The following is a 26,198-nucleotide window of genomic DNA, read 5'->3' on the forward strand; positions in this document are numbered from 1 at the left end:
CAGGGAATAATCTTTACATCCAGCCCAGTTATTGGGGGCTCTTAACATTAATAAGCCTTAGTTGCCTGAATTAATATGGTTCAGTCCTGGGTGTGTTTAAAGGCATCGGAAACAGTGGAATCGACCCACCGCAGTCACACTGTGGACACTCTGGTGTGTCAGCGGGTGGGATACACCAGGGAATCCCTTTCCACACACTGAGGTTGACTCTAATGATCGGGAGTCCTGGGGTTTCGAATACCAGATAATGAAGCTCACAAGGACACAAATTGTCTCTCCAGACTTTATTAAGAGCGCTGCATAACACAGATCGGGTGATAATTCCCTCAATCTGGAGAATAGATGTACAGTGGATTCGCGCGCAACCTTCTCGAGTCTGTTCCAACTGACAACGGCTTAAGTGGCCTGTTCTTATACACAAGCTTGGTTACCGCTCAGGACATGGGATTGTTTGGACCCGTCTGTTAACCGCCTCCTGAACTCCCGCTAATTCAGGGAATTTCGTCCATCTGTGACCAGACTATAACCACAAGCCCGTCTGGTTATCACACCTACACGGTCCGTGAGGTTATTCAGATTCACACCCAGACGTTGTGCCTTCACTTGTCTGGCACTTCATCCCATAACACGGGTACAGGGGCTCAGTAATGTTTCATTCATCAGAAAAAGACAATGTACAACATACTGGTCAGCTTAACAGAATCTCATCATATTTATGGGGCTATAAATATAAAAGTCACTAATAAATCGAGGAGGGAATTCAGGAGAAACTTTTTTATCCAGAGAATGGTGAGAATGGGGAACTCGCTACCACAATGAGTAGTTGAAGTGAACAACATAGATGCATTTATGGGGAAGCCACACAAGGGAGAAAGTAATGGGAGGAGATGTTGATCGGGTTAATTGAAGTAGGGTGGGTGTGGGGCATAAACACTGGCATGGACCAGTTGGTCTGAATGGCCTGTTTCTGTGCTGTACATTCTATGTAACACCATGAACAGTCAAACAAAGGGAAACATCAGCACAACAGTCTTAAAGATTAAACAGCAGTCCAAGAATTTATAAAACATTCATCCATTCCAGGTTCATGTCACCCCAGCTTTCTACAGGGCCCTGTGCTACAGAACAGTGTGAGCTTGCTGGTGTCTCACCAGGCTTGATGACCGAGTGAATCCCTTCCCACACACAGAGCAGGTAAATGGCCTCTCCTCAGTGTGAACTTGCTGGTGTCCATTCAGAGTACCAGAGCTTCTAAAGCTCATCCCACAGACAGAACATGTAAATGGTCTCTGACCGGAGTGAACTCGCTGGTGTGTCAGCAGACTTGAGGACCGAGTGAATCCCTTCCCACACACAGAGCAGGTGAACGGCCTCTCCTCAGTGTGAACTCGCTGGTGTCCATTCAGATTACCGGAGGTTTTAAAGCTCATCCCACAGACAGAACATGTAAACGGTCTCTCATCAGTGTGAACTCGCTGGTGTCGCTTCAGATCCCCAAAGATTTTAAAGCTCTTCCCACAGTCGGAACATTTAAATAGTCTCTCATCAGTGTGAACTTGCTGATGTCTCAGCAGGCTGAATGAATAAGGGAATCCCTTCCCACACACGGAGCAGGTGAACGGTCTCTCATCAGTGTGAACTCGCTGGTGTCCCTTCAGATCCCCAAAGCTTTTAAAGCTCTTCCCACAGTCAGAACATTTAAATGGTCTCTCATCAGTGTGAACTTGCTGGTGTGTCAGTAGGTGACATGGCTGAGTGAATCCCTTCCCACACACGGAGCAGGTGAACGGTCTCTCCCCAGTGTGAGCTCGCTGATGTCTCAGTAGGTGGAACGTCTGAGTGAATCCCTTCCCACACACAGAGCAGGTGAATGGCCTCTTTCCTGCTCCCTCCAGCTGGTGGCCCTTCAGCTCCTGGGACATTTTAATGTTTTCCCCACAGTCAGAATGTTTCACCAGCATCTCCCCAGTGTGAACTCGCTGGTGTGCCAGCAGATTCAAGGACTGAGTGAATCTCTTCCCACACACTGAGCAGGTGAACAGAATCTCTCTTGCCCTCTCCAGCTGGTGTCTCTTCAGATCCTGGGTCCTTTTAAATCTCTTCCCACAGTCAGAACATTTAATCGACCTCTCATCACTATGAACAAGCTGGTGTCTCAGGAGGGTGGCAGAATGAGAGAATCGCTTCAAAAACACGGAGCAGGTCAACGGTCTCTCATCGGTGTGGACAAGCTGGTGTCTCAGCAGCACGGAGGGTGCAATTAATCCCTGCCCACACATGGAGCGGGTTAAAGGTCTCTCCCTAGTGTGATCTTGCTGGTGTGCCATCGGAGCGGATGACTGAGTGAATCCCTTCCCACACACGGGGCCGGTGTACAGGCTCTCCTCAGTGTGTAGCCACTGGTGTCGCTTCAGGTACTTGTAGATTTTGAAGCTCTTCCCACACTCAGAACATTTAAAAGGTCTCTCATCGTTGTGAACTCTCTGGTGTGCCAGCAGATTGGAGGAGCGACTGAATCAGGTCCTGAGAATCGAGCGACTGTGTCAGATCGTGATGTAATGTTTGGTTTGAGCTTCCTGTCTGTAAATGCTCCACTTCTAAAACCCTGTAAAAGGAGTGTAGAAAGGGGTAAGAGGGAGAATGTTGCCTCATGTTCCCCTTTCCCAGCCCAGGGGCAGTGAAGCTGATTTTCAGTCCCCAGCTGCTGCACAAGTTGGTTAGCCTACCATCAGTAGTAAGGAAAATGCTAGAGTTTATTATAAAGGATGTGATAACAGGACACTTAGAAAATATAAACCGGATTAGACAAAGTCAACACAGATTTATGAAAGGGAAATAGTGTTTGACAAACCTACTGGAGCCTTTTGAGGATGTAACTGGTAGAATAGATAAGGGAGAACTGGATGTGGTGTATTTGGATTTTCAGAAGGCCTTTGATAAAGTCCCACATAAGAGGTTAGTGTGCAAAATTAAGGCAATGGGATTAGGTGTAATATACTGGCATGGATTGAAAATTGGTTGACAGACAGGAAACAGAGAGTAGGAATAAATGGGTCTTTTTCAGGGTGGCAGGCGGTGACTAGTGGGGTACCGCAGGGATCAGTGCTTGGGCCCCAGCTATTCACAATATATATCAATGATTTGGATGAGGGAACCAAATGTAATATTTCCAAGTTTGCTGATGACACGAAACTAGGTGGGATTGTGAGATGTGAGGAGGATGCAAAGAGGCTTCAAGGCGATTTAGACAAGTTGAGTGAGCGGGCAAATACATGGCAGATGCAGTATAACATGGATAAATGTGAAGTTATCCACTTCAGTAGGAAAAACAAAAAGGCAGAGTATTATTTAAATGGTGATAGATTGGGAAATGTTGATGTACAAAGGGACCTGGGTGTCCTTGTACACCAGTCACTGAAAGCAAACATGCAGGTGCAGCAAGCAGTTAGGAAGGCAAATGGTATGTTGGCCTTCATTGCAAGAGGATTTGAGTACAGGAGCAAGGATGTCTTACTACAGTTGTACAGGGCCTTGGTGAGACCACACCTGGAGTAATGTGTGCAGTTTTGGTCTCCTTACCTAAGAAAGGATATACTTGCCTTAGAGGGAGTGCAGCGAAGGTTCACCAGACTGATTCCTGGGATGGCAGGACTGTCGTATGAGGAGAGATTGGGGCTACTAGGCTTGTATTCACTAAAGTTTAGAAGAATGAGAGGGGATCTCATTGAAACGTATGAAATTCTGACAGGGCTAGACAGACTGGATGCAGGGAGGATGTTTCCCCTGGCTGAGGGTTCACAGTCTCAGGATACGGGGTAGGACATTTAGGACTGAGATGAGGAGAAATTTCTTCACTCAAGAGGGTGGGGAACCTGTGGAATTCTCTACCACAGAAGGCCGTGGAGGCCAAGTCACTGAATATATTTAAGAAGGAGATAGATAAATTTCGAGACACAAAAGGCATCAAGGGGTATGGGGAGAGAGCAGGAATATGGTATTGAGACAGAGGATCAGCCATGATCTTATTGAATGGCGGAGCAGGCTCGAAGGGCCGAATGGCCGACTCCTGCTCGTATTTTTCGACGTTTCTATGAAAGGATCAACAGTCCGAGGGCTCCTCAGGCACCGAATGGAGCGACTTCACTCGGGCGGAGCCGGAGAGCGCCTCAGGGGCACGTGACCACGGGCAGCGGGCGGGATTGACGTGTCCGCCGACCAATAGGGAACGAGATCGCGGGAGCAGTGGGCGGGTGACACGCGTGCTGGGACCTCGTGACGTCAACACCACTTGGTTGATTGACGGTCTGTGCTGACCCTTGACCTCCCTTTCCCCCGCTCCCCAGGATAGGTTGCACATTCCAGCTGCACACTGTAGGGGTGCTCAGCTGATCCCGGCCTGGGATGCAGTTGGGGAGACTGCAGTTAGCCTCAGTGCCCTGGGCTCCTGCTACCGATCACTGTCCAGTCACCCCTCAGCAGCAAAGGCTGAGTCTGCAAAGGGGGCTTGATTTTGTCTGTGATGCCCCCCAAGGTTGAATAGGCAGCCAACAATCACTGCAACCAGTGACTGTGGAACTGTATCCCAGTGCCTACCTGCCCTTTACAATTGAGGGGGTGAAACTTGAATGACAGTTAATAAAACTAAAAATCACAATTTATCTTGCGCCTGTAACTGAGTCAAATGTTCCAAGGCGCTTCACAGGAGTGTTAGCAAACACAATCTGACCCCGAGACATATCAGGAGATATTCGGCAAATCACCAAAAGCTTGGTCAGAGAAATCGGCTTTAAGGAGCGTCTTTAAGCAGGAAAGAGAGGCGGAGAGGTTTAGGGAGGGAAATCCAGAGCTTAAGATCGAGGCAACAGAAGGCACGGCCACCAATGGTGGAGTGATTAAAATCAGGGATGCACAAGAGGCCAGAATTGGAAGAGCACAGATATCTCGGATGGTTGTGGGGCTGGAGGAGATTACAGAGATAGGGAGGGGTGAAGCCATGGCAGGGGGGGGGGGATTTGAACACAAGGATGAGAATTTTGAAATCGAGGCGTTGCTTAACTGGGAGCCAATGTAGGTCAGCGAGCACAGGGGTGATGGGCGAACGGGACTTGGTGCCAGTTAGGACACGGGCAGCGAGCACAGGGATGATGGGCGAACGGGACTTGGTGCGAGTTAGGACACAGTCAGTGAGCACAGGGGTGATGGGCGAATGGGACTTGGTGCCAGTTAGGACACGGGCAGCGAGCACAGGGATGATGGGCGAACGGGACTTGGTGCGAGTTAGGACACAGTCAGTGAGCACAGGGGTGATGGGCGAATGGGACTTGGTGCCAGTTAGGACACGGGCAGCGAGCACAGGGATGATGGGCGAACGGGACTTGGTGCGAGTTAGGACACAGTCAGTGAGCACAGGGGTGATGGGCGAACGGGACTTGGTGCCAGTTAGGACACGGGCAGCGAGCACAGGGATGATGGGCGAACGGGACTTGGTGCGAGTTAGGACACAGTCAGTGAGCACAGGGGTGATGGGCGAATGGGACTTGGTGCCAGTTAGGACACGGTCAGCGAGCACAGGGGTGATGGGCGAACGGGACTTGGTGCGAGTTAGGACGCGGTCAGCGAGCACAGGGGTGATGGGCGAATGGGACTTGGTGCCAGTTAGGACGCGGTCAGCGAGCACAGGGGTGATGGGCGAATGGGACTTGGTGCCAGTTAGGACGCGGTCAGCGAGCACAGGGGTGATGGGTGAACGGGACTTGGTGCCAGTTAGGACACGGTCAGCGAGCACAGGGGTGATGGGTGAACGGGACTTGGTGCCAGTTAGGACACGGGCAGTGAGCACAGGGGTGATGGGCGAACGGGACTTGGTGCCAGTTAGGACACGGGCAGCAGAGTTTTGGATGACCTCAAGTTTACGTAGGGTAGAACGTGGGAGGCCAGCCAGGAGTGTGTTGAAATAGTCAAGTCTAGAGGTAACTTAACAAATAAGAGCAGGAGTGGGCCATACGGCCCCTCGAGCCTGCTTCGCCATTCAATAAGATCATGGCTGATCATCGACCTCAACTCCACTTTCCCGCCCGATCTCCATATCCCTTGATTCCCCTAGAGTCCAACAATCTATCGATCTCAGCCTTGAATATACTCAAAGACTCAGCATCCACAGCCCTCTGGGGCAGAGAATTCAAAAGATTCACAACCCTCTGAGTGAAGAAATTCCTCCTCATCTCAGTCCTAAATGGCTGACCCCCCATACCCTGAGACTATGCCCCCTAGTTCTAGACACTCCAGCCAGGGGAAACAACCTCTCAGCATCTACTTCAGAATCTTGTCTGTTTCAATGAGATCACCTCTCATTCTTCTAAACTCCAGAGAGTATCGGCCCATTCTACACAATCTCTCATCATCGGACAGCCCTCTCATCCCAGGAATCAATCTAGTGAACCTTCGTTGCACCGCCTCCAAGGCAAGTATATCCTTCCTTAGATAAGGAGACCAAAACTGTGCACAGTGCTCCAGGTGTGGTCTCACCAAGGCCCTGTATAACTGTAGTAAGACATCCTTGCTCCTGTACTCAAATCCTCTTGTAGCCAGAGAGGATTGGAAAATGATGGTCAGAGCCTCTGCTATTTCCTCTCTTGCTTCTCTTAACAGCCTGGGATACATTTCATCCGGACCTGGGGATTTATCCACTTTCAAAGATGCTAAATCCCTTACTATTTTCTCTCTATGATTACTTCACCTAATATTTCGCACTCCTCCTCCCTGATTGTGATGTCTGCATCGTCCCTCTCTTTTGTGAAAACAGACACAAAGTGTTCATTTCGGACCATACCCATGTCTTCCGCCTCCACACATAGATTACCTTCATGGTCTCTAATCGGCCCTACTCTTTCTTTAGTTATCCTCTTGCTCTGAATGTATTTATAAAACATCTTTGGGTTTTCCTTGATCTTACCTGCCGATATTTTTTCATGCTCTCTCTTTGCTTTCCTAACTTCCTTTTTAATTTCCCCCCTGCCCTTTCTCTACTCCTCTGGGGATTCTGGGGGATTGAGCCCTCAGGGACTGTCAGAAGCCTCCCTTTTGTTCTTTAACCTACCCTGTGTGCCCCTTGACATCTAGGGGGCTCTAGACTTGTTGGTCCCACCCTTTTTCTTTAAGGGAACATACTTTCGCTGAGCCCTCACTAGCTCCTCCCACTGCTCTGACACGGATTTACCTTCAAGTAGCTGCTTCCAGTCCACTTTGGCTAAATCACATCTCAGCTTAGTGAAATTGGCTTTTCCCCAATTGAGAACTTTTATTCCTGGTCTATCTGTGTCCTTTTCCAGAACTACCCTAAATCTAACTGAATTATGATCACTACCCCCACAATGCTCTCCCACTGATACCCCTTCCACCTGCCCGGCTAAGGTTAAGGGGAGATCTGATAGAGGGGTTCAAAACCATGAAGGGTTTGGATAGAGTAAATAAGGAGAAACTGTTTCCAGTGGCAGGAGGGTCGGTAACCAGAGGACACAGATTGAAGATAATCGGTAAAAGAACCAGAGGTGACATGAGGAAACAGATTTTAAACACAGCCAGTTATGATCTGGAATGCGCTGCCTGAAAGGGCGGTGGAAGCAGATTCAACAGTAACTTTCAAAAAAGTGGGTAAATACTTGAAGGGGAAACATTTACAGGGCGAGAGGGAAAGAGCAGGGGGGAGTGGGACTAATTGGAGAGCTCGACCAAAGAGCCAGCACAGGCATGGTGGGCCGAATGGCCTCCTTCTGTGCTGTTTCATTCGATGGTTCCGTCCCCATAACGAGACCTTCTCAGCCCCGGTGTCCTCCTGGTGAATCTACCCTGCACCCCCTCCGAGGCCAGTGTGTCCCTTTCTGAGGTGCGGTGCCTGAAACTGAAGGCAGTCCTCCGGATGGGGCCTGAGCAAGGCTCGGGACAGCTGAGGCATGGCTGTGGATATCTGGAGTTGTGGTGTAGACAGTCCGACCTTGTCAAGTTAAGTGGGTGGCGATCAGGAGCCGGTGCCCTTTCCTCCCAGGGTGCTGTCACACTAAATTCGGGCTCATGGGGTTGGGGGTAATATTAGCATGGATTGAGGATTGGTTAACGGTCAGAAAACAGAGAGTAGGAATAAACGGCTCATTTTCAGGCTGGCAGGCTGTAACTAGTGGGGTCCCGCAAGGATCAGTGCTGGGGCCTCAGCTATTCACAATCTCCATCAATGACTTAGATGAGGGGACCGAGTGCAATGTGTCCAAGTTTGCTGACGATACGAAGCTAGGTGGGAAAATAAGTTGTGAGGAGGACACAAAGAGGCTGCAAAGGGATATCGACAGGTTCAGTGAATGGGCAAGAACCTGGCAGATGGAATATAATGTGGAGAAGTGTGAAGTTATCTGCTTTGAACATAAGAAATAGGAGCAGGAATAGGCCACTTGGCCCCTCGAGCCTGCTCCGCCATTCAATAAGATCATAGCTGATCTTGGGCTCAAAGCCACTTCCCCGCTCCCCATAACCCTTCACTCCCTTATCTTGCCAAGATCTGTCTGTCTCCACCTTAAATGTATTTAATGACCCAGCCTCCACGGCTCTCTGGGGCAGAGAATTCCACAGATTTACGATCCTCTGAGAGAATAAATTCCTCCTCATCTCAGTTCTAAAAGGGCAACCCTTTATTCTGAAACTATGCCCCTGAGTTCTAGATTTCCCCACGAGGGGAAACATCCTCTCTGCATCTACCTTGTCGAGCCCCCTCAGTATCTTATATGTTTCAATAAGATCACCTCTCATTCTTCTAAATTCCAATGTATAGGCCCAGCCTGCTCAACCTTTCCTCATAAGGCAACCCCCTCATCTCTGGAATTAACCTAGTGAATCGTCTCTGAACTGCCTCCAATGCAAGTATATCCTTCCTTAAATAAGGAGACCAAAACTGTACGCAGTACTCCAGGTGTGGTCTCACCAATACCCTGTACAGTTGTAGCCGGATTTCCCTGCTTTTATACTCCAACCCTCTTTGGTAGGAAAAATAGAAAAGCAGAGTATTTTTTAAATGGTGAGAGATTGGGAAATGTTGGTGTTCAGAGGGACCTGGGTGTCCTTGTACACGAGGCACTGAAAGTTAACAGGCAGGTGCAGCAAGCAATTAGGAAAGCAAATGGTACGTTAGTCTTTATTACAAAAGGATTGGAGTATAAGAGTAAAGACATCTTACTGCAATTATATAGGGACTTGGTGAGACCACACCTGGAGTATTGGTACAGTTTTGGTCTCCTTATCTAAGGAACGATATACTTGCCTTAGAGGGAGTGCATACAGTTTTGGTGTCCATACTTAAGAAAAGACATACTTGCTCTCGAGTCAGTACAAAGAAGGTTCACTCGGTTAATCCCGGGGATGAGGGGATGGACATATGAGGAGAGGTTGAGTAGATTGGGACTCTACTCATTGGCTCAGAAGAATGAGAGGCGATCTTATTGAAACATATAAGATTGTGAAGGGGTTGGATCGGGTGGATGCGGGGAGGATGTTCCCGATGATGGGTGAAACTGGAACTAGGGGGCATAGTCTTAGAATAAGGGCCTGCTCTTTCAAAACTGAGATGAGGAGGAACTACTTCACTCAGAGGGTGGTAGGTCCATGGAATATGCTGCCCCAAAAAGCTGTAGAAGCTACATCATTACATAAATTTAAAACAGAAATAGACAGTTTCCTAGAAGTAAAGGGAATTAAGGGTTACGGGGAGCGGGCAGGAATTTGGACATGAGTCTAGGTTCGGATCGGACATGGCCCTGTGGGTAGCGGAGCGGAACCAGGGGCCGTGCAGCCTGATCCTGCTCCTATTTCATGTGTCTAATTCTGTTAGATTCAGGAGATGGTTCTGTGATAGTGGATTGGCGGTCAGGATCAGATCAGCCATGATCTTATTAAATGGCGGAGCAGGCTCGAGGGGCCGATTGGCCTACTCCTGCTCCTATTTCTTATGTTCTTATTAAAGGTTCACCAGACTGATTCCTGGGATGGGGGGGGATTGTCCTATGAGGAGAGATTGAGGAGACTGGGCCTATATTCCCTACAATTTTGAAGAATGAGAGGTGATGTCATTGAAACATCTAAAATTCTTACAGGGCTTGACAGGGTAGATGCTGGGAGACTGTTTCCCCTGGCTGGGGAGTCTAGAACCAGGGGTCACAGTCTCAGAATAAGGGGTTGGCCATTTAGGACTGAGATGAGGAGACATTTCTTCACTCAGAGGGTGGTGAATCTTTGGAATTCTCTGCCCCAGAGTAAAATCAAGGCTGAGATCAATAGATTTTTGGACTCATGGGGAATCAAGGGATATGGGGATCAGGCGGGAAGGTGGGGATGAGGTAGAAGATCAGCCATGATCTTATTGAATGGCGGAGCAGGCTCGAAGGGCCGAATGGCCTGCTCCTGCTCCTATTTCTTATGTTTTTAAGAAAGCTGTTTGCTATAGCCTGCTGCACCATGACAAATGCACAGAGGATTTCAGTTACGTGGAGAGACTGGAGAAGCTGGGATTGTTCTCCTTGGAGCAGAGAAGGCGCAGCGGAGATTTAATATAGGTGCTCAAAACATGAAGGGTTTTGATAGAGTAAATAGGAGCATGGGAACAGGAGGAGGCCATTCAGCCCCTCCAGTCTGTTCCGCCATTCAATGAGATCATGGCCGATCTGTGTCTTAACTCCACCCACCTGCCTTGGCTCCATATCCCTTTGATCCCTTGTCTAGCAAAAATCTATCGCTCTGGGATTTTAAATGATTAATTGAGCTGGCATCGACTGCTTTCTGTGGGAGAGGGTTCCACACTTCTACCACCCTTTGTGTGAAGAAGTGTTTCCCAACTTCTCTCCTGAATGGCCTGGCTCTGATTTTAAGGTGATGTCCCCTTGTCCTCGACTCCCCCACCGCCGGAAAAAGTTTCTCTCTCTCTACTCTACCAATTCCTTTCAAAATCCTAAAATCCTCAATCACTCCTTAACCTTCTAGATTCCAGGGAACACAAGCCTAGTTTATGTAATCTCTCCTAATAATCTAACCCTTGGAGCCCGGGTTAACATTCTGGTCAAGCTGTGCTGCACTCCTTCCAAGGCCGGTATATCCTTTCTGACGTGCGGTGCCCAGAACTGTACACAGTGCTCCAGGGAGTTAATATGCGTAGGTCCATGAAGGTGGCGGGACATATTGAGAGAGTGGTTAACAAAGCATATGGGATCTTGGGCTTCATAAATAGAGTAAAAAAGTAGAGAAGTTATGCTGAACCTCAAAAAATTAGAGGGAACACTGGTCCTAATACCGACACCTGGGGAACATCACTGTTTACCTCCCTCCAGTCTGAAAAGAAACCGTTCACCACTACTCTCTGCTTTCTGTCCCTTGGCAGAAAATTGGGAGGGGGCGAGAGCAAACAGCACCTGATTTCTCTCCAAACACTCACGGGAGCAGGGGATTTGCCCTACTTTAAATGTCAGTCTCTTACATATACATTATTATAAAAAGGGAGATGCTGTCCCTTTAAAATCAGTAATCCCTGGGACGCGGTCCTTTTAATGAAAATCATATAGAAAGAGAGAGTGCCTGTCCCTTTAACCCCCACCACTCCCATATTTCTCTTAAAGTGCTTGAAATTAATAATAAAAAATGCTGAAAATTAATATTAAGAAAATGAATTCAGGAAGAAGAAATATTTTTACTCACAAGTATTTGTTCCACAGGGTTTGTTATTTCCTCACTTTAAAAGCGAACTTCTTTTCTTTAATAAAAAGTATCTTCTGTAAAATAAAATTAGTTTGAGCTGTAAAATGGGAAAGGAACATTAAAAATAAACTTTCCCAGGCTCACAGATCCTGACCAGGCTCCTTTACAAAATGGCGGCGGGCCGATCCCAAGTCCCGCCTCCTCCTTCGCCGCGATTGGTTGGAGGACCAAAGCACCTCGGTCGGTCCTCCAGGCTCCGCCTCCCCTCGCTCATTGGTGGAGAGCTCAGTGTCAGTCGGTGCACGCCGGCGACGTCGTGACGTTGTAGGGTGGGCGGTTGGAGCAGGCGGCAAATTAAATTCATTTAAATTAAATCTCCCGTCAGCCTCCTCTGTCCCACTCAGCCGGCGCAAGTCCCGCCCCTCGGGCTCCCGGATTGGTTGGAGGACCCGCCGACGGCTTGCTCCTCCAGCCCCGCCCAATGGGTGCCGCTAATCCCGCCCCTCGGGCTCCCCGATTGGTTGGAGGACCCGCCGCCGGCTTGCTCCTCCAGTCCCGCCCCGCTCGCTCCCTATTGGTCGAAAGCTCCCGTCAATCAGGCCCTGGGCCCGGGTCCAATCTTCTATGTTTCTATGTACTTTCAGTGATGACTTTTATAAACTGGTTTTGCAGGAAATTAGAAGACGAGGGGAGAGATTTGAAGACATTCGGTCCCTTTGTGACTCTAAAGTGGCAGCTGACCCCACGCCTGCACCCCATGGCTCCGCCCTCCTCTCCTCCACAGGCGCCCGGCCCGCACCGCGCATGCTCAGCACTCACCCAGGGCCCCTGTCAATCATCCTCCCCCTCTGAACAGGCCACGCCCCTCCCTCTACTCCGCATGCGCCGCCGGGCCCCGCTCCCGAAGTTCAGCCGCTACCGCGCCTGCGCAGGGCCTCGCATTCTGGGGAAGGCCCGAGCAACAGCGAGAGTCCGGATCAGCGGCGGAAAGTGAGTTTTATCAGGGTTTTTTTTTATAGCGGAGAGAAGCGCAGGCGGGGAGATAAATAAATAGAAACCGCACCGTCCCAGCGCCCTGCCGGACCCGAGCGGAGTAGATTGAGCGGCCGCAGCCCCTTATCTTCTGCAGGGAGCCGGACTGGGGGACGTGATCAACTTCACGGCGGTGACTGACAGGAGCTCCGACCAATAGGGAGAGAGCGGGCTGAGCTCGAAGGAATGAGGGGGCGGCGGGTCCTCCAACCAATCGGGGTGCCCGAGGGGCGGGACTTCCGCCGTCCGCTTCTCAGACAAGTGGAATGCAGCAGAGGGCGCTCTTCTGAGTTTGGGGCTCAGGCCTGTTAGTGGAGCAGTGCAGAGTGAACTTTACTCTGCACTGGGCTTTACTCCCTCAGCACTGCACTGGAGGGGCAGCACAGAGTATTAGACTCCAGTCTCTGGAGTGGGACTTCAACCCACAACCTTCTGACTCAGAGGAGAGAGTGCTGCTGCATGAGCCACGGCTGACACTCTGTATCTAGCCCATGCTGTACCTGCCTTGGGAGTGTTTGATGGGACAGTGCAGAGGGAGCATTACTCTGTATCTAACCCGTGCTGTACCTGCCCTGGGGGTGTTTGATGGGACAGTGCAGCGTGAGCTTCACTCTGTATCTAACCCGTGCTGTACCTGCCCTGGGAGTGTTTGATGGGACAGTGTAGAGGGAGCTTTACTCTGTATCTAACCCGTGCTGTACCTGCCCTGGGATTGTTTGATGGGCCAGTGTAGACGGAGCTTTACTCTGTAGCTAACCTGTGCTGTACCTGCCCTGGGAGTGTTTGATGGGACAGTGTAGAGGGAGCTTTACTCTGTATGTAACCCGTGCTGTACCTGCCCTGGGAGTGTTTGATGGGACAGTGTAGAGGGAGCTTTACTCTGCATCTAACCCGTGCTGTATCTGCCCTGGGAGTGTTTGATGGGACAGTGTAGAGGGAGCTTCATTCTGTATCTAACCCGTGCTGTAGCTACCCTGGGAATGTTTGATGGGACAGTGTAGAGGGAGCTTTACTCTGTATCTAACCCGTGCTGTACCTGCCCTGGGAGTGTTTGATCGGACAGTGTCGAGGGAGCTTTACTCTGCATCTAACCCGTGCTGTATCTGCCCTGGGAGTGTTTGATGGGACAGCGTACAGGAAGCTTTACTCTGTATCTGACCCATGCTGTAGCTGCCCTGGGAGTGTTTGATGGGACAGTGCAGAGGGAGCTTTACTCTGTATATAACCCGTGCTGTACCTGCCCTGGGATTGTTTGATGGGGCAGTGTAGAGGGAGCTTTACTCTGTATCTAACCCGTGCTGTACCTGCCCTGGGGGGTGTTTGATGGGACAGTGCAGACGGAGCATTACTCTGTATCTAACCCATGCTGTACTTGCCCTGGGGTGTTTGATGGGACAGTGTAGAGTGAGCTTCACTCTGTATCTAACCCGAGGTGTACCTGCCCTGGGAGTGTTTGATGGGTCAGTGTAGAGGGAGCTTTACTCTGTATCTAACCCGTGCTGTACCTGCCCTGGGGGTGTTTGATGGGACAGTGTAGAGTGAGCTTCACTCTGTATCTAACCCGTGCTGTACCTGCCCTGGGAATGTTTGATGGGACAGTGTAGAGTGAGCATTACTCTGTATCTAACCTGTGCTGTAACTGCCCTGGGAGTGTTTGCTGGGACAGTGTCGAGGGAGCTTTACTCTGTATCTAACCCGTGCTGTACCTGCCCTGGGAGTGTTTGATGGGACAGTGTAGAGGGAGCTTTACTCTGTATCTAACCCGTGCTGAACCTGCCCTGGGTTGTTTGATGGGACAGTGTAGAGGTTGCTTTACTCTGTATCTAACCCGTGCTGTACCTGCCCTCGGGTGTTTGATGGGACAGTGTAGAGTGAGCTTTAGCCTGTATCTCACCCGTGCTGTACTTGCCCTGGGAATGTTTGATGGGACAGTGTAGAGGGAGCTTTACTCTGTATCTAACCCGTGCTGTACCTGCCCTGGGAGTGTTCGATGGGACAGTGTAGAGGGAGCTTTACTCTGTATCTAACCCGTGCTGTAGCTGCCCTGGGAGTGTTTGATGGGACAGTGTACAGGAACCTTTACTCTGTATCTAACCTGTGCTGTACCTGCCCTGGGAGTGTTTGACGGGACAGTACAGAGGGACCTTTTCTCTGTATCTAACCCGTGCTGTACCTGCCCTGGGAGTGTTTGATGGGACAGTGTAGAGGAAGCTTTACTCTGTATCTAACCCGTGCTGTACCTGCCCTGGTGTGTTTGATGGGACAGTGTCGAGGGAGCTTTACTCTGTATCTAACCCGTGCTGTACTTGCCCTGGGAGTGTTTGATGGGACAGTGTAGAGGGAGCTTTACTCTGTATCTAACCCTGTGTTGTACCTGCCCTGGGAGTGTTTGATGGGACAGTGCAGAGGGAGCTTTATTCTGCATCTAACCCGTGCTGTTGCTGCCCTGGGAGTGTTTGATGGAACAGTGTAGAGGGAGCTTTACTCTGTACCTAACCCGTGCTGTACCTGCCCTGGGAGTGTTTGATGGGACAGTGTAGAGGGAGTTTTACTCTGTATCTAACCCGTGCTGTACCTGCCCTCGGGTGTTTGATGGGACAGTGTAGAGGGAGCTTTACTCTGTATGTAACCTGTGCTGTACCTGCCCTGGGGTGTTTGATGGGACAGTGTAGAGTGAGCTTTAGTCTGTATCTAACCCATGCTGTACCTGCCCTGGGAGTGTTTGATGGGACATTGTAGAGGGAGATTTACTCTGTATCTAACCCGTGCTGTACCTGCCCTGGGGGGTGTTTGATGGGACAGTGTAGAGGGAGCATTACTCTGTATCTAACCCGTGCTGCACCTGCCCTGGGAGTGTTTGATGGGACAGTGTAGAGGGAGCTTTACTCTGTATCTAACCCGTGCTGTACCTGCCCTGGGAGTGTTTGATCGGACAGTGTACAAGAAGCTTTACTCTGTATCTAACCCGTGCTGTACCTGCCCTGGGAGTGTCTGCTGGGGCAATGTCGAGGGAGCTTTACTCTGCATCTAACCCATGCTGTAGCTGCCCTGGGAGTGTTTGATGGGACAGTGTAGAGGGAGCTTTACTCTGTATATAACCCGTGCTGTACCTGCCCCGGGATTGTTTGATGGGGCAGTGCAGAGGGAGCTTTACTCTGTATCTAACCCGTGCTGTACCTGCCCTGGGAGTGGTTGATGGGACAGTGTAGAGGGAGCATTACTCTGCATGTAACCCGTGCTGTACCTGCCCTGGGGGTGTTTGATGGGACAGTGCAGAGTGAGCTTCACTCTGTATCTAACCCGTGCTGTACCTGCCCTGGGAGTGTTTGATGGGACAGTGCAGAGGGAGCTTCATTCTGTATCTAACCCGTTCTGTAGCTGCCCTGGGAGTGTTTGATGGGACAGTGCAGAGTGAGCATCACTCTATATCTAACCTGTGCTGTAACTGCCCTGGGAGTGTTTGATGGGACAGTGTAGAGGGAGCTTCACTCTGTATCTAATCCATGCTGTACCTGCCCTGGGAGTGTTTGATGGGACAGTGTACAGGAACCTTTACTCTGTATCTAACCCGTGCTGTACCTGCCCTGGGAGTGTTTGATGGGACAGTGTAGAGGGAGCTTTACTCTGTATCTAACCCGTGCTGTACCTGCCCTGGGAGTGTTTGATGGGACAGTGTGGAGGGAGCTTTACTCTGTATCTAACCCGTGCTGTACCTGCCCTGGGAGTGTTTGATGGGACAGTGTGGAGGGAGCTTTACTCTGTATCTAACCCGTGCTGTGCCTGCCCTGGGAGTGTTTGATCGGACAGTGTAGAGGGAGCTTTACTCTGCATCTAACCCGTGCTGTACCTGCCCTGGGAGAGTTTGATGGGACATTGTAGAGGGAGCTTTACTCTGTATATAACCCGTGCTGCACCTGCCCTGGGATTGTTTGATGGGTCAGTGCAGAGGGAACTTTACTCTGTATCTAACCCGTGCTGTACCTGCCCTGGGAGTGTTTGATTTGACAGTGTAGAGGGAGCTTTACTCTTTATCTAACCCGTGCTGTACCTGCCCTGGGAGTGTTTGATCGGACAGTGCAGAGGGAGCTTTACTCTGTATCTCACCCGTGCTGTACCTGCCCTGGGAGTGTTTGATGGGACAGTGAACAGGAACCTTTACTCTGTATCTAACCCGTGCTGCAGCTGTCCTGGGAGTGTTTGATGGGACAGTGTAGAGGGAGCTTTACTCTGTATCTAACCCGTTCTGTAGCTGCCCTGGGAGTGTTTGATGGGACAGTGTAGAGTGAGCATTACTCTATATCTAACCTGTGCTGTAACTGCCCTGGAAGTGTTTGATGGGTCAGTGTAGAGGGAGCTTTTTTCTGTATCTAACCCGTGCTGTAGCTTCCCTGGGAGTGTTTGATGGGACAGTGCAGAGGGAGCTTCATTCTGTATCTAACCCGTGCTGTACCTGCCCTGGAAATGTTTGATGGGACAGTGTAGAGGGAGCTTTACTCTGTATCTAACCCGTGCTGTACCTGCCCTGGGAGTGTTTTATGGGACATTGTAGAGGGAGCTTTACTCTGTATCTAACCCATGCTGTAGCTGCCCTGGGAGTGTTTGATGGGACAGCGTACAGGAAGCTTTACTCTGTATATAACCCGTGCTGTAGCTGCCCTGGGAGTGTTTGATGGGACAGCGTACAGGAAGCTTTACTCTGTATCTGACCCATGCTGTACCTGCCCTGTGGTGTTTGATGGGACAGTGTAGAGGGAGCTTTACTCTGTATGTAACCCGTGCTGTACCTGCCCTGGGGGGTGTTTGATGGGACAGTGTAGACGGAGCATTACTCTGTATCTAACCCATGCTGTACTTGCCCTGGGGTGTTTGATGGGACAGTGCAGAGGGAGCTTTACTCTGTATCTAACCCGAGGTGTACCTACCCTGGGGGTGTTTGATGGGACAGTGTAGAGTGAGCTTCACTCTGTATCTAACCCGTGCTGTACCTGCCCTGGGAGTGTTTGATGGGACAGTGCAGAGGGAGCTTCATTCTGTATCTCACCCGTGCTGTACTTGCCCTGGGAATGTTTGATGGGACAGTGTAGAGGGAGCTTTACTCTGTATCTAACCCGTGCTGTACCTGCCCTGGGAGTGTTCGATGGGACAGTGTAGAGGGAGCTTTACTCTGTATCTAACCCGTGCTGTTGCTGCCCTGGGGGTGTTTGATGGGACAGTGTAGAGTGAGCATTACTCAATATCTAACCTGTGCTGTAACTGCCCTGGGAGTGTTTGATGGGTCAGTGCAGAGGGAGCTTCTTTCTGTATCTAACCTGTGCTGTACCTGCCCTGTGAGTGTTTGATGGGACAGTGTAGAGGGTGCTTTACTCTGTATCTAACCCGTGCTGAACCTGCCCTGGCGGGTGTTTGATGGGACAGCGTACAGGAAGCTTTACTCTGTATCTAACCCATGCTGCACCTGCCTTCGGAGTGTTTGATGGGACAGTGCAGAGGGAGCTTTACTCTGTATCTAACCTGTGCTGTAACTGCCCTGGGAGTGTTTGATGGGTCAGTGTGGAGGGAGCTTTTTTCTGTATCTAACCCGTGCTGTACCTGCCCTGGGGGTGTTTGATGGGACAGTGCAGAAGGAGCTTTACCCTGTATCGAACCCGTGCTGTACCTGCCCTCGGGTGTTTGATGGGACAGTGTAGAGTGAGCTTTAGCCTGTATCTAACCCGTGCTGTACCTGCCCTGGGGGGTGTTTGATGGGACAGTGTAGAGGGAGCTTTACTCTGTATCTAACCCGTGCTGTACCTGCCCTGGGGGTGTTTGATGGGACAGTGTAGAGTGAGCTTCACAATGTATCTAACCCGTGCTGTACCTGCCCTGGGAGTGTTTGATGGGACAGTGCAGAGGGAGCTTCATTCTGTATCTAACCCGTGCTGTACTTGCCCTGGGAATGTTTGATGGGACAGTGTAGAGGGAGCTTTACTCTGTATCTAACCCGTGCTGTACCTGCCCTGGGAGTGTTTGATGGGACAGTGTACAGGAACCTTTACTCTGTATCTAACCCGTGCTGTACCTGCCCTGGGAGTGTTTGATGGGACAGTGTAGAGGGAGCTTTACTCTGTATCTAACCCGTGCTGTAGCTGCCCTGGGAGTGTTTGATGGGACAGTGTAGAGGGTGCTTTACTCTGTATCTAACCCGTGCTGTACCTGCCCTGGGGGGTGTTTGATGGGACAGTGTAGAGGGAGCTTTACTCTGTATGTAACCCGTGCTGTACCTGCCCTGGGAGTGTTTGATGGGACAGTGTAGAGGGAGCTTTACTCTGTATCTAACCCGTGCTGTAGCTGCCCTGGGAGTGTTTGATGGGACAGTGTAGAGGGAGCCTTACTCTGTATATAACCCGTGCTGTACCTGCCCTGGGTGGTGTTTGATGGGACAGCGTACAGGAAGCTTTACTCTGTATCTGACCTGTGCTGTACCTGCCCTGGGGGTGTTTGATGGGACAGTGTAGAAGGAGCTTTACTCTGTATCTAACCCGTGCTGTACCTGCCCTGGGGGGTGTTTGATGGGACAGCGTACAGGAAGCTTTACTCTGTATCTGACCTGTGCTGTACCTGCCCTGGGGGTGTTTGATGGGACAGTGTAGAAGGAGCTTTACTCTGTATCTAACCCGTGCTGTACCTGCCCTCGGGTGTTTGATGAGACAGTGTAGAGTGAGCTTCATTCTGCATCTAACCCGTCCTGTACCTGCCCTGGGAATGTTTGATGGGACAGTGTAGAGGGGGCTTTACTCTGTATTTAACCCATGCTTTACCTGCCCTGGGAGTGTTCGATGGGACCCTGTACAGGAACCTTTACTCTGTATCTAACCCATGCTGTACCTGCCCTGGGAGTATTTGATGGAACAGTGCAGAGGGAGCTTTACTCTGTACCTAACCCGTGCTGTACCTGCCCTGGGAGTGTTTCATGGGACAGTGTAGAGTGAGCATTACTCTATATCTAACCTGTGCTGTACCTGCCCTGGGAGTGTTTGATGGGACAGTGCAGAGGGAGCTTTACTCTGTATCTAACCCATGCTGTAGCTGCCCTGGGAGGGTTTGATGGGACAGTGTTGAGGGAGCTTTACTCTGTATAAAACCCGTGCTGTACCTGCCCTGGGAGTGTTTGTTGGGGCAATGTAGAGGGAGATTTACTCTGTATCTAACCGATGCTGTACCTGCCCCGGGATTGTTTGATGGGGTAGTGTAGAGGGAGCTTTACTCTGTAGCTAACCTGTGCTGTACCTGCCCTGGGGGTGTTTGATAGGACAGTGCAGAGGGAGCATTACTCTGTATCTAACACGTGCTGTACCTGCCCTGGGGGTGTTTGATGGGACAGTGTAGAGGGAGCTTTACTCTGTATCTAACCCATGCTGTACCTGCCCTGGGAGTGTTTGATAGGACAGTGTCGAGTGAGCATTACTCTATATCTAACCTGTGCTGTAACTGCCCTGGGAGTGTTTGATGGGACAGTGTAGAGGGAGCTTTACTCTGCATATAACCCGTGCTGTACCTGCCCTGGGAGTGTTTGTTGGGGCAATGTAGAGGGAGCTTTACTCTGTATCTAACCCGTGCTGTACCTGCCCTCGGGTGTTTGATGGGACAGTGTAGAGTGAGCTTTAGTCTGTATCTAACCCGTGCTGTACCTGCCCTGGGAGTGTTTGATGGGACATTGTAGAGGGAGATTTACTCTGTATCTAACCCGTGCTGTACCTGCCCTGGGGGGTGTTTGATGGGACAGTGTAGAGGGAGCTTTACTCTGTATCTAACCCGTGCTGTACCTGCCCTGGGAGTGTTTGATCGGACAGTGTAGAGGGAGCTTTACTCTGTACCTAACGCGTGCTGTACCTGCCCTGGGATTGTTTGATGGGGCAGTGTAGAGGGAGATTTACTCTGTATCTAACCCGTGCTGTAGCTGCCCTGGGAGTGTTTGATGGGACAGTGTAGAGGGAGCTTTACTCTGTATATAACCCATGCTGTACCTGCCCTGGGAGTGTTTGATGGGACAGTGTGCAGGAACCTTTACTCTGTATCTAACCCGTGCTGTACTTGCCCTGGGAGTGTTTGATGGGACAGTGTAGAAGGAGCTTTACTTTGTATCTAACCCGTGCTGTACCTGCCCTCGGGTGTTTGATGGGACAGTGTAGAGGGAGCATTACTCTGTATTTAACCCATGCTGTAGCTGCCCTGGGAGTGTTTGATGGGACAGTGTAGAGGGAGCTTTACTCTGTATTTAACCCATGCTGTAGCTGCCCTGGGAGTGTTTGATGGGACAGTGTAGAGGGAGCTTCATTCTGTATCTAACCCGTGATGCACCTGCCCTGGGAATGTTTGATGGGACAGTGTGGAGGGAGCTTTACTCTGTATCTAACCCATGCTGTACCTGCCCTGGGAGTGTTTGATGGGACAGTGTACAGGAACCTTTACTCTGTATCTAACCCGTGCTGTACCTGCCCTGGGAATGTTTGATGGGGCATTGTAGACGGAGCTTTACTCTGTATCTAACCCGTGCTGTACCTGCCCTGGGAGTGTTTGATGGGACAGTGTCGAGGGAGCTTTACTCTGTATCTAACCCATTCTGTCGCTGCCCTGGGAGTGTTTGATGGAACAGTGTAGAGGGAGCTTTACTCTGTATCTAACCCGTGCTGTACTTGCCCTGGGGGTCTTTGATGGGACAGTGTAGAGGGAGCTTCACTCTGTATCTATCCCGTGCTGTACCTGCCCTGGGAGTGTTTGATGGGACAGTGTGGAGGAAGCTTTACTCTGTATCTAACCCGTGCTGCAGCTGCCCTGGGAGTGTTTGATGGGACAGTGTGGAGGGAGCTTTACTCTGTATCTAACCTGTGCTGTACCTGCCCGGGGAGTGTTTGATGGGACAGTGTAGACGGAGCTTTACTCTGTATCTAACCCGTGCTGTACCTGCCCTGGGATTGTTTGATGGGACAGTGCAGAGGGAGCATTACTCTGTATCTAACCCGTGCTGTACCTGCCCTGGGATTGTTTGATGGGGCAGTGTAGACAGAGCTTTGCTCTGTATCTAACCCGTGCTGTACCTGCCCTGGGGTGTTTGATGGGACAGTGTAGATTCAGCTTTACTCTGTATCTAACCTGTGCTGTAGCTGCCCTGGGAGTGTTTGATGTGTCGGTGTAGAGGGTGCTTTACTCTGTATCTAACCCGTGCTGTACCTGCCCTGGGAGTGTTTGATGGGACAGTGTAGAGAGAAATTTACTCTGTATCTAACCCGTGCTGTACCTGCCCTGGGAGTGTTTGATGGGACAGTGCAGAGGGAGCTTTACTCTGTATCTAACCCGTGCTGTACCTGCCCTGGGAGTGTTTGATGGGACATTGCAGAGGGCGATTTACTCTGTATCTAACCCGTGCTGTACCTGCCCTGGGGGTGTTTGATGGGACATTGTTGAGGGAAATTTACTCTGCATCTAACCTGTGCTGTACCTGCCCTGGGGGTGTTTGATGGGGCAGTGTAGAGGGAGCTTTACTCCTTATCTAACCCGTGCTGTACCTTCCCTGGGATTGTTTGATGGGGCAGTGTAGACGGAGCTTTACTCAAACCCGTGGTTTACCTGCACTGGGAGTGTTTGATGGGACAGTGTAGAGGGAGCTTTACTCTGTATCTAACCCGTGCTGTACCTGCCCTGGGAGTGTTTGATGGGACAGTGTAGAGGGAGCTTTACTCTGTATCTAACCCGTGCTGTACCTGCCCTGGGAGTGTTTGATGGGACAGTGTAGAGGGAGCTTTACTGTGTATCTAACCCGTGCTGTACCTGCCCTGGGATTGTTTGATCGGACAGTGTAGAGGGAGCTTTACTCGGACCTGGGTGTGAGCAGTGAGGTGAGGCGAGGCGGAGCTTAAAACCGGCAGTGACCCGAGGCGTACCAACTCAACAGCAGAGGAGAGAGGTAAAAAATAATCCAAGAGTGACGTCACCAGGAAGCAGGTAAGTGATTGGTTGGATAGGTTGGTGAGTATTTCTTTGTTTCTTTTCATTACAAGCTTAAATTCTGCGGGTTTTTTCTAGGGTCTCTGTGCTGTAGTGGGGACAGTTGGTAAACCATTTAACTGGTGTAATTAGAGGGATTGATTTCATTTAAATCCAATTAATTAAAGGGGATACTGGCATCTAAAATCGGGCAGAGGGTGTCCATAACTAACAATAAAAAATTTAATTAATTACACAGAATGGAGCAGGTGATGTGTTACTGTTGCGAGATGTGTGAGCCGGTAGACCCCATTGAGGCTAACGGTGATTACATCTGTGACAAGTGGCTGCTGCTACAGGATCTCCAGCTCCGTGTTGATGAGCTGGAGTCTGAGCTTCCGACACTGCGACACATCAGGGAGGGGGAGAAGTACCTGGACTCTGTGTATCAGGAGGTGCTCTTGTCCAACAGGTTCGAGGTTCTTACTCCCTGTGTGGACGGGAGCAGGGACTGCAGGGAGGATGAGCAACCTGGCCACAGCACCGTGGAGCGGGGGGCCATTCAAGAGGGGGGAGTAAATAGAAATGTTGTAGTGGTAGGGGATAGTATTATTAGAGGGATAGATAGAGTTCTCTGCAGCCAAGAGCGAGAGTCCCGTAGGCTGTGTTGCCTACCCGGTGCCAGTGTTAAGGACATCTCCTCTTGGCTGGAAAGAAACTTGCAGTGGGAGGGGGTGGATCCAGTCGTCGTGGTCCATGTTGGTACAAACGACATAGATAGGACTAGGAAGCCGGTTCTGTTAAAGGAGTATGAGCAGCTAGGGGTCAAATTAAAAAACAGAACCTCAAGGGTAATAATCTCTGGATTATTACCTGAGCCATGAGCGAATTTGGCTAGGACAAATAAAATAAGTGAGTTAAATGCGTGGCTCAAAGACTGGTGTGGGAGAAATGGGTTTTGCTTCCTGGGACACTGGCACCAGTACTGGGGCAGGAGGGAGCTGTTCCGTTGGGACGGGCTTCACTTGGCCAGTGCTGGGACTAGAGTCCTGGCGGATCATATAACTAGGGCTGTAGAGAGGGCTTTAAACTAACTAGTGGCGGGGAGGTTCCTAGAGAGCAAATAATAAAAATGACAACAGAGATGGTCATAGACTTAGGTAGCAGTGGGGAAATTAAAAACCAGAGTGTGCCAGGAAGGGGCAGAAGGTATGGAGTAAAAGGTAGAGTAATAAAAAGGGCAAAAGCAGGAACTAAGTGTCACAAAACACATTTGAAAGTTCTCTATCTGAATGCACGTAGCATTCGTAACAAAATAGACGAGTTAATGGCACAAATTGCTACATATGGGTATGATCTTGTGGCCATTACAGAAACATGGCTGCAGGGTGACAATGCCTGGGAATTAAACATACCAGGTTATTTAACAATCAGGAAGGGCAGGCAGGAAGGAAGGGGAGGTGGGGTGGCTATGTTAATAAAGGAAGGAATCACTGTAATACAGAGAAATGATATTGGGTCAAAAGATCAGGATAATGAAACAGTTTGGGTGGAGATAAGCAATAACAAAGGGAAAAAAACACTAGTGGGCGTAGTCTATAGGCCTCCGAACAGTGGCAACTCGGTTGGACGGAGTATCAATCAGGAAATAGTTGAGGCTTGTAATAAGGGAACATCTATAATTATGGGGGACTTTAACTATCATATTAATTGGACAAATCAAATTGGGCAGGGCTGCCTTGAGGATGAGTTCATTGAGTGTATTCGGGATGGGTTTCTTGAGCAGTATGTAACTGAACCGACCAGAGGGCAAGCAACCTTAGATCTGGTCCTGTGTAACGAGACAGGATTAATTAAAAATGTCCTAGTAAAGGATCCCCTTGGAATGAGTGACCATAACATGGTTGAATTCCATATTCAATTAGAGGGTGAGGAGGTTGTATCTCAAACAAGCGTGCTAAGCTTGAATAAAGGAGACTATGAAGGTATGAGAGCGGAATTGAGTAAAGTGGATTGGGAAAATAGATTAAAGGGTAAGACGATACATGATCAGTGGTGTACATTTAAGGAGTTATTTTACAACTTCCAAAAAATATATATTCCACTGAGGAAAAAAAGGGTGTAAAAGAAAAGTCAGCCATCCGTGGCTAAGTAAAGAAATTAAGGATAGTATTCGACTAAAAACAAGGGCATATAAGGTAGCCAAATCTAGTGGGAGGATAGAGGATTGGGAAAACTTTAAAAGACAGCAAAAAATAACAAAAAGATTGATTAAGAAAGGGAAGATAGATTATGAAAGTAAATGAGCAAAAAATATAAAAACAGATAGTAAGAGTTTTTATAGTTATATAAAAAGAAAAAGGGTGGCTAAAGTAAATGTTGGTCCCTTAGAGGATGAGACCGGGAAATTAATGGTGGGAAATATGGAGATGGCAAAAACACTGAATATTTTGTATCAGTCTTTACAGTAGAGGACACCAAGAATATCCCAACACTGGACAAGCAGGGGGCTATGGGGGGGGAGGAGATAAACACGATCAAAATCACTAAGGAAGTGATACTCGGTAAAATAATGGGACTCAAGGCGGATAAATCGCCTGGACCTGATGGCTTACATCCTAGGGTCTTGAGGGAAGTGGCGGTAGGGATTGTGGATGCATTGGTAATAATCTTCCAAAACGCCCTGGACTCAGCAAAGGTCCCGGCAGACTGGAAAACTGCTAATGTAACACCCTTATTTAAAAAGGGCAGTAGACAGAAGGCTGGAAACTATAGACCGGTTAGCCTAACATCTGTGGTCGGTAAAAGTTTGGAGTCCATTATTAAGGAGACCGTAACAGGACATTTGGATAATCATAATTTAATAAGACAAAGTCAGCATGGTTTTATGAAGGGGAAGTCATGTTTGACAAATTTGCTGGAGTTCTTTGCGGAAGTAACATATAGGGTGGATAAAGGTGAACCAGTGGACGTAGTGTATTTAGACTTCCAAAAGGCATTTGACAAGGTGCCACACAAAAGATTATTGCTTAAGATAAAAAATCACAGGATTGGGGGTAATATTCTGGCATGGATAGAGGATTGGCTATCTAACAGAAGGCAGAGAGTTGGGATAAATGGTTCATTCTCAGACTGGCAATCAGTAACCAGTGGTGTTCCGCAGGGGCCAGTGCTGGGTCCCCAACTCTTTACAATCTATATTAACGATTTGGAGGAGGGGACCGAGTGTAACATATCAAAGTTTGCAGATGATACTAAGATGGGAGGGAAAGTAGTGAGTGAGGAGGACATAAAAAACCTGCAAGGGGACATAGACAGGCTAAGTAAGTGGGCAGAGATTTGGCAGATGGAATACAATACTGGAAAGTGTGAGGTTATGCACTTTGGCAGGACTAATCGTAGAGCAAGTTATTATCTTAATGGCAAGAAACTGGGAAGTACTGAAGTACAAAGGGATCTGGGGGTCCTGGTGCACGAAACTCAAA

The 26,198-nt window shown here is 49.5% G+C and overlaps 1 protein-coding gene across 1 annotated transcript; it reads right to left on the minus strand.

The window, feature by feature from the left end:
* Positions 1-256: 256 nt before the first annotated feature.
* On the minus strand, positions 257-12,894 carry LOC147094300 (uncharacterized). Its single transcript, XM_085974378.1, has 3 exons — positions 12,785-12,894; positions 11,722-11,795; positions 257-2,605 (listed from the first exon to the last, which is right to left on the minus strand). Exon 3 carries the CDS (start codon positions 2,325-2,327, stop codon positions 1,119-1,121), a length of 1,209 nt encoding a protein of 402 aa, XP_085830504.1. The 5' UTR covers positions 2,328-2,605; positions 11,722-11,795; positions 12,785-12,894; the 3' UTR covers positions 257-1,118.
* Positions 12,895-26,198: the final 13,304 nt, after the last annotated feature.

Source organism: Somniosus microcephalus, unplaced genomic scaffold (genome assembly GCF_052327205.1).
Source record: "Somniosus microcephalus isolate GS21.2 unplaced genomic scaffold, FLI_Smic_1.0 unresolved_chr1, whole genome shotgun sequence".
Taxonomy (NCBI): domain Eukaryota; kingdom Metazoa; phylum Chordata; class Chondrichthyes; order Squaliformes; family Somniosidae; genus Somniosus; species Somniosus microcephalus.

Coding starts and splice junctions, on each gene's coding strand:
- LOC147094300 (XM_085974378.1), bottom strand. CDS start 2,327: ATGGCACACCAGCAAGATCACACTAGGGAGAGACCTTTAACCCGCTCC.